Here is an 8778-nt window from a genome sequence, read left to right as displayed (position 1 = left end):
TGCCAGACCTGCTGAGTATTTCTAGCATTTGCTGCCTTTATTTCAGATTTGCAGCTTCTCCAGCAATGTCCAAACTTGTTGCATGGGTATGGTATACCTTTTCTACTTTTAAGTATTCTCTGCCGTGTCCTTACTCTCTGAAGAAATACGCAGATAAAATCAGGACCGTGGTAAAGTCACAGCTTGAAACGTGATTATTTGTGTTTGCCAATATAATGAGAGAGTGCCTTTGGCAACAACAACAGCTCCCTGTTTGACAAAGCAGGAAGTGAACAGTTGGCTTTAGATTTTTCAGGGCTGCTGTGTGGAAAGTCGAGACATCACATCGTGAGCTCCTTGCTCCATTCTCGTCAAGAGTTTCTCTCTCCTTGGATCACAGCATTTTGAAGGGGCCACTCCCGAGTTCTGGGTTGCATTTCAGCCCTTCCCCCCGCACTCCTGATTTGTGCCCACATGCCCCTGGTGCTGGGGGGGAGGGAGGGAGGCTGGATAACCACCCTTCCACGGCGTTGCTGCTGCTGCTCCTGGGCCTCGCTCTGACCAAACGCAGCCGCTAACAGGTCCAGGCGGGTCGCGGCGGAGGGGGTCGCTCGGCGCGGCTGCTACCCTCCCTTCCCTGGCTGTGGCCGCCGTTGTCCAGAGCGAGGCCTCTCCCGGTGCCCGCCCGAGGCCATCCGCGAGCGGCAGGCATGCGAGGGCACAGCTGGCACCAGGACCAACACTTGAGTTCGACTGGCGCGCCTTCCCCTCGCCTGAGCCCCGGGTTAGAGTCCATTTCCCCGCTCAGCTGTAAGCCTGACGGGAAGTTAAGTGAGGTGGCGGGGTGGGGAAAGAAGGCCTGTTAGGCCGGTGTCGTCGTGGCAACCGAAGGCCCGTCGTTAAGGAAGTGACGTCGACGAGACCCCGTATGTCGGGGGGTCGGTGACAGGTGAAGGCGGGGAGGGCTCGCGGAACGGGGGTTGTTTTTGAATCTCGAATCGTCGTTTGTGCGGGTCCGCGCGCCCAGGGAGGGGAGGACCCTGATTCGCTGGCACAAAACCGCACGCGGGGGCTTCCCAAAGCCTGGGAGGGGACGAGAGGAATAGGTGCAGCGAATGGGACTTTCTCATGAGAGCGAGCGCAGGCTTTTTAAAGGGGTGGGCACTGTGGCTTGTGTAGGGACCCGGTTTCGACTCCAAACCTCTGGGCGGCGGTCTGTGCGGAGTTTGCACGTCCATCCCCCGCCCCCACTGGAGGCAAAGAGAGATGGGGTTATTACTGAGTAGGATATTTGCTGAGGAGGAAGGTAACTGAGCAGGGTGTTTCTTATTTAGGATACAGATGGGCATTTATTGAGGGAAGAAAGGTGGGTTTATTTCCTGTAGGAAAAGAGGAGGGTTGGTTAAACAAAATGGGAGGTAATTATGTTATTGGAGGTTGTGGAATACATTCAAGCGTGGGGTGTGACCCCAACATGAAAAGCATAATCTGTTTATTTCCAATTTTAGGGTAGCTTGTTTTATAGTTTTATTTAATGTGTTTTTTTTTTAGTTTGGAAGAATTAAAAATTATGCTACTTCTAAAATCTTTTCTAGGTAAATGTAGCACATCTTTCTCATGCATGCTCTCTATGTTTTCCTGACCTCTTACATTTGTGCTATAATGGCAGCTGCATACTTGCCTCCAGTGAGTGTATTGCTGTAATGTGAACTTGTAGGTCGTGTGAGGGGAAACAAATCCAATCCGTCATTGCTGCTCATGTAAGTATTGGTGGTTTTCTGCCACTTTGTTGCAATCGTGTGAATGTTTTGCAAATTGGGAATTCTGAAATATAACTAGTTGGAATGGTAGAGTAGGTTTAAGGGCTTGAACAACCTACTCCTGTTCATAATTTGTAAGGTTGTTCATAAGAGATCAAATGTCTTCTGAAATTAAAGAAAACAAATTTCTCCTGCGCAGTGGGAAAAATGTCACTCATAGGGAAGCCAAATGTTTTTCTGGTTCTGACCTCCACCAGGATTCTTGAATGCTGATTAGGTTGGAGAAGCAGGATGAGAAACAATTTCCTTCAGAAACCATAAATATTTCATATGGGAAGGGTAAATAAGTTGAAGGAATGTAAATAATAAAATATTGAAAAGTGCAGAGGGACTCTGAAATGCAGATTCCTGAAAATAAATAAGAATTCAAAGTTTTTGGGAGAAGATTTGTAGCTCGGGTGCTCGTTGCTGTGGTTCTGTTCGCCGAGCTGGGGATTTGTCTTGTAAACTTTTCGTCCCCTGTCTAGGTGACATCCTCAGTGCTTGGGGGCCTCCTGTGAAGCGCTTCTGTGCTGTTTCCTCCGGCATTTATAGTGGCCTGTCTCTGCCGCTTCCGGTTGTCAGTTCGAGCTGTCCGCTGCAGTGGCCGGTATATTGGGTCCAGGTCGATGTGTTTGTTGATAAGAGTCTGTGGATGAGTGCCATGCCTCTAGGAATTCCCTGGCTGTTCTCTGTTTGGTTTGCCCTATAATGGTAGTGTTGTCCCAGTCGAATTCATGTTGCTTGTCGTCTATGTGTGTGGCTACTAAGGATAGCTGGTCGTGTTGTTTCATGGTGGCGAACAGAACCACAACAATAAATAAGAATGATTTACTGGAAAGGGTACAGCGGGATTAGCAGAAAGAAGTTTCAAAGATGTGGCTAGGTATGGAGAATTTGTCAAGAGAAACGATTGCATAGGCTGGATAGTTTGGAACAGTTTAGCCTGAGGGGAAATGAAGAGTTACCGAGACTCTCAATGTTAGCTTGCTTTCTCTCCACGGATGCTGCCTGGCTTGCTGTGATTTCCAGCACTTTTTGTTTCCAGTACAGTTCCCAGCATGTGCAGTAATGCAGTCAGGTGAACTTTGTATGTAAATCAGTGCCTATGTTTTCTGACTGCAAGGTCACAACAAGAGTCAGAGATGCAGAACATAACAGCCTAAAAAAGATCATTTGCCCTGTGGAGACCATCCTAGCTTTGTCATATTTCTCTGTTCTGTTCACATAACCCTGCATATTTATTTCTCTCAAGTGCTCATCTAATTTCATTTGAATGTATTAATAATCTCCCCTTATTACATCACCATAAGCATCACGTTTCAGGTCTTGAACAACATTAAGCAATAACTGCCAGCAGTTTGTGGATTTCATTATTTGTTGGATCGATACCATCTGATCAGCTGCCTTTGTTGAGATGATAGCTTTGGGAGAGCAATGTGAACTAATCCCTGCTCCAGACTTGATGAAAGTTCCTTTCAGTACTGTCAAATTTGTACAGAGTGCACAATGGTGAGATTGAAGTTCTATATCTCCCACTGGTCTGCCTTGTTATAATACATGATCATAATGAATGGTGGTGCTGGCTCGAAGGGCAGAATGGCCTACTCTTGCACCTATTGTCTATAAATACTGATGTCGGTACTCATCCTAATCTACCATCTTTCTCAAATTCCTTTCCTATCTCTCTTTCTCAATCTCATTTTGTCCATTAGACCCATCTCCTGCTCTCATGATCCTAGTTTACACTAAATAGCTGACCACCCAACCTTTTAGCTAAAATCCTTCATTCTTGGATCGATTCTGAGAATGTTGTCTGCAGCCTTGCAGGAACTCGCTCATCCTTCTTAAAGTGAGGGAAACAAATGGATGCAATATTCTACTTGTGGTCTAACAAGACCTTATTAAAGATTACCATAAACATCCTTCCTCCTATACACATACCTCAATTTACATTATCAGGACTACAAATGTTTTGTTGTCAATTTTCTCATTTTGTTCTGACACATTTCAATAATACCCGCTCAATGCCTCCAACCCCCAAATCCCCATCTCTTTAAAATTGCTGTTAAGTCTGTATTGGCTGTCCTTATTCCTTCCTTCTGCTGATAGTAAAAGAATGCAGTTATTTCCTCCTTTTCCCCCCCCCCCCCCCCGGAATGCTGGGGATTATCACTGCCTACTATCCTCTGATATGCAAACAATCCTGTATCATGGGTACAAAAGTGAAATATCAAAAATGCTAGAAATAAAAGAAGAAATGCTATAAATACTCAGGAGACAAAAAAAACTGCAAATTCTGGGATCCAAAGAGGCTGGAAGAAAACAGCAAGCCAGGCAGCATCAGGAGGTGAAGAAGTCGATGTTTTGGTATAACCCTCCTTCAGGATTGGGAGCGAGTATGGGGGCAGCTGCAGATAAAGGGGGAAGTGAGGGCAGGGTAGTGAAGTGGGGATAGATGAAGACAGGTACAAGGTAGGACCTGGTTGGTCAGGAAGTCATACAGCATCTGTAGGTAGTGAAATGGAGTTAATATTTCAAGTCAGTAACTCTTAACAGTTCTGATTACTCACGTACTTCATGGTGTTGCACTATATTGTATAGTTTACATTCACTGTGGTAAATTTACTGCTGCTGCTGCAATGGCTATTTTCCTTCAAAAAATGTAAGGTCAGCCAGGGTTCCATCTCTTGCATGTTACCCAGATACACTTTTGAAAAGTGTGTGAGACAACACAGACAAACAAAAGTTGCAGATGATGGAGATTGAAATAAAACAATATTAAAGATATACTCAGGTCTGGCAGTGTCTGTGGAGAGAAATAGAGTTAACATTTTGAGTCCAATGATTCTTCTTTGGAACTGATTGTGGGTTGAAAAATAATGTAATGCTATTGACAAGGAGAAAGAGGAGCGAGTGGAGAATGTGCCCAAACATAGGCAAAGGGAGTGCTAATGGTAGTAAATGAGAAATATTTATGCAAAATAGATATAGTTGATAGGTGTGAATGTTTAAAAATAGGTCAGATCTGAGAACAAGACCATGATATCAAGACACATGTGGAGCAAGAATGTTCTCAAAATGGAGGATCTGGCCATGTTCATACTCTGAAGTTGTTGAACTCCACATTGAGTCCCGAAAGCTGTAAATTTTATAAGCAGAAAACAAAACACTGCTCCTCGAGCTTACATTGGGCTTTGCTGGAACACTATAGGAGGAAATATTAGAATGATTTAGCACCACACATCAGATATTTGATGTCCCTGGTAAAAGCCATGGTAGCTGCCATGCTTAAAACTGCATTCAAAGCATGGAGTGGTTATTTGGGTGCTTTTTCCCTTTATCGTTATGAGATGTTATCATCACTGCTCATGCCTAGTTGGCCTTCATGACATCATGATGAGCAATCTTAAATGTTGCAGTGCATGTGACTTAGAGTCATAGCGATATACAGCATTGAAACAGACCCTTAGGTCCAACCGGTCCATAGCGACCAGATATCCCAACCCAATCTAGTCCCACCTGCCAGCACCCGACCCCTCACCCTAAACCTATACCCTCTAGTTCTGGACTCCCCGACCCCAGAGCAAAGACTTTGCCTATTTACCCTATCTATGCCCCTCATAATTTTGTAAACCTCTATAAGGTCACCTCTCAGCCTCCAACGCTCCAGGGAAAATAGCCCCAGCCTGTTAAGCCTCTCCCTGTAGCTCAATTCCTCCAACCCTGGCAGCATCCTTGTAAATCTTTTCTGAACCCTTTCAAGTTTCACAACATCTTTCCAATAGGAAGGAGACCAGAATTGCACGCAATATTCCAACAGTGACCCAACCAATGTCCTGTACAGTTGCAACATGACCTCCCAACTCCTGTAACTCAATACTCTGACCAATAAAGAAAGTATACCAAACGCCGCCTTCACTATCCTAGCTACCTGCGACTCCACTTTCAATGAGCTATGAACCTGCACTCCAAGGTCTCTGTTCAGCAAGACTGTCTCGGACCTTACCATGAAGTGTATAAGTCCTGCAAAGATTTGCTTTCCCAAAATGCAGCACCTCGCATTTATCTGAATTAAACTCCATCTGCCACTTCTCAGCCCATTGGGCCCATCTGGTCCAGATCCTGTTGTAATCAGAGGTAACTCTCTTCGCTGTCCACTACACCTCCAATTTTGGTATAATCTGCAAAATTACTAATTGTACCTCTTATGCTCTCATCCAAATCATTAATGTAAATGACAAAAAGTTGAGGACCCAGCACTGATCCTTGTGGCACTCCATTGGTCATAGGCCTCTGGTCTGAAAAACAACCCTCCACCCCCACCCTCTGTCTTCTACCTTTGAGCCAGTTCTGTATCCAAATGGCTAGTTCTCCCTATATTCCGTGAGATCTAACCTTGCTAACCAGTCTCCCATGGGGAACCTTGTTGAACGCCTTACTGAAGTCCATATAGATCACATCTACTACTCTGCCCTCATCAATCCTCTTTGTTACTTCTTCAAAAAACTCAATCAAGTTTGTGAGACATGATTTCCCATGCACAAAACCATGTTGACTATCCATAATCAGTCCATGCCTTTCCAAATACATGTATATCCTGTCCTTCAGGATTCCCTCCAACAACTTGCCCACCACCAACGTCAGGCTCACTGGTCTATAGTTCCCTGGCTTGTTCTTACCACCCTTCTTAAATAGTGGCACCACGTCAGCCAACCTCCAGTCTTCCGGCACCTCACCTGTGACTATCGATGATACAAATAACTCGGCAAAAGGCCCAGCAATCACTTCTCTAGCTTCCCACAGAGTTCTAGGTTACACCTGCTCAGGTCCTGGGGATTTATCCACCTTTTAACCGTTTCAAGGCATCCAGCATTTCCTCCTCTGTAATCTGGATATTTTGCAAGATGTCACCATCTATTTCCTTACAGTCTATATCTTTCATATCCTTTTCCACAGTAAATACTGATGCAATATACTCATTTAGTATCTCCCCCCATTTTCTGCGGCTCCACACAAAGGCTGCCTTGCTAATCTTTGAGGGGGCCTATTCTCTCTAGTTACCCTTTTGTCCTGAATATATTTGTAAAACCTCTTTGGATTCTTAACCAAACCCTCAATTTCTTTAGTCATCCAGCATTCCCTATACCTACCAGTCTTTCCTTTCAACCTAACAGGAATATACTTTCTCTGGATTCTCGTTATCTCATTTCTGAAGGCTTCCCATTTTCCATTTTTTGGTATTTCGGTGCTAGACTTCTGGTATCTTTTTTTTTTTAAGAAGCCATGAACAGGAAGCAGTGTGCTCCAGAAATGTTGTGAACATTATTTTAAATCCTTATCATTGATATTTTATTTTTCAGAAGTAAACTGCAGGTCCTTCTTGAGTGCATTGATTTCCATATTTTCTCTCCTTACAGATGCTGCCAGACCTGCTGAGATTTTCCAGCATTTTCTCTTTTGATTTCCATATTGGACTTCGGAGCCATCAGTACTGTCAAATTCGTACATAATACACAGTGGTGAGATGGGAGTAATAATTTAAATTGTGGAGTCATGGCAGTAAGCCAATTGAATGAGACCTTGGCAACCACTACTCTCAGTGATAGACTAGAAAATGCTCCCACAGAAGAACAGACTAATCCTGAACCCTTCACTTGGACATGCCCAGATGGTTCCTTCGTGAAGAAAATTCTGCAGAGAGGTAGTGGTCTCGATAAACCCAAAGAAGGTTCAAAGTGTCGTGTTTGTGTGGACGTGGAACCCTCCAGCAGTTTTGATGCAGGGACCCATTTTCAAAACGGGATCAATCAGTCAGTTGAGCTGATTCTTGGTGAGACTGATACACAGTTTGTAGAATTAGTTGAGAAATGTGTTGAGACAATGCTTTTGGGAGAGCAATGTGAGCTAATCCCTGTTCCAGATTTGATGAAAACATTCACAGATTGCAGGGAAGGACTGAGAATGGTTGTGAAGCTGGAGGAGTTCACCCTCCAGCGGGACTCCTGGGAAGTTGGATTTGAGGAAAAATGGCAGATGGCTATGCATCACAAAGCTAAAGCCACTGAGCATTTTAAAAGTGGGAATCTTTTTGGAGCTGCACTACGTTATGCAAAATCTCTGAAGCTGCTGGTGACTGTGAAATATGATTTGCCTCTTGAAAAAACCAAGGAGTATGTCCAGGCCAGAAAGGCCTTGTATTCAAACCTGGCAGCCTGTCAGATAAAACAGAAGCAGTACAGAAATGTCATCCACAACTGCTCAAAGGCACTGGAGATTGAGCCAGACTCTGTGAAATGCCTGTACCGAAGGGGTCAGGCCTATGCCTCCATTAATGAGTTTGACAAAGCCAAACGTGATTTGAAGCGAGTACTGAAATTGGAACCAGCAAACTCTGCTGCTGCAGCGCAACTTCGAGTTCTTATTGAACAGATCAAGGCACAAAATGAAAAAATGGGCAAAGCAATGAGTAAGCTGTTCATCTGAGTGTACATATCAGGATGAATCGGAGAAACATTTCTTTCATTAACAGAGTATCACTTGACCACAGGAGAATTTCATGTTTTGGACTAATAAATGTATAGAGGATGTTTCATTAATTATATTGAGTCTTGGGTTATAATGCTATAAAATTGTTTTACAAGAGATCAAGAAAACTGATTTCACATCTTTATAAGACAAATTCATTTTTATGAATCCAGACGGTTCTCCATATAATGAAAATTGGTCATCACGAATGATTTGAGTCTGGGAAGACAATAGTTGAAGTGTAATGAGGTTGAGTAATTAACTGGAACTGTAATTCATTGTAGATTGTATTAACCCACTAAGTAACTACTGAAGTTTGTCAGTATGTAATTATCTGATGAGGGAAGTTTCTGTATTGCCAAGAGCCTAGCTCCTATTACGTGAAAGTATGGATGTTTGATATTTTCAACTGTGATACCTGTTATGTAGAGTGTCAACTTTTAAATAAACTGCCAAACATTCTGTGCAATGA

The 8778-nt window shown here is 43.7% G+C and overlaps 1 protein-coding gene across 5 annotated transcripts; it reads left to right on the top strand.

Annotated features, from left to right (window-relative positions):
- The first annotated feature begins 290 nt into the window (after window positions 1-290).
- Window positions 291-8778, top strand: LOC140455333 (FK506-binding protein-like). 5 transcript variants are annotated; one of them, XM_072550111.1, is made up of 3 exons: window positions 291-905; window positions 1649-1739; window positions 7199-8778. In XM_072550111.1, the coding sequence occupies exon 3, from the start codon at window positions 7335-7337 to the stop codon at window positions 8262-8264; it is 930 nt and encodes a 309-aa protein (XP_072406212.1). In that variant the 5' UTR covers window positions 291-905; window positions 1649-1739; window positions 7199-7334; the 3' UTR covers window positions 8265-8778. The 5 variants fall into 5 exon arrangements, with proteins under 5 accessions (XP_072406212.1, XP_072406211.1, XP_072406210.1 ...); XM_072550110.1 differs by having other exon boundaries at window positions 291-928; XM_072550109.1 differs by having other exon boundaries at window positions 291-928; window positions 1575-1739.

The sequence above is a fragment of the Chiloscyllium punctatum genome, chromosome 30 (assembly GCF_047496795.1).
Source record: "Chiloscyllium punctatum isolate Juve2018m chromosome 30, sChiPun1.3, whole genome shotgun sequence".
Taxonomy (NCBI): domain Eukaryota; kingdom Metazoa; phylum Chordata; class Chondrichthyes; order Orectolobiformes; family Hemiscylliidae; genus Chiloscyllium; species Chiloscyllium punctatum.
The sequence above is the reverse complement of the archived record's forward strand: the minus strand, read 5'-3'. Positions and strand labels throughout refer to the sequence as shown.

Coding starts and splice junctions, on each gene's coding strand:
- LOC140455333 (XM_072550111.1), top strand. CDS start 7,335: ATGGCAGTAAGCCAATTGAATGAGACCTTGGCAACCACTACTCTCAGT.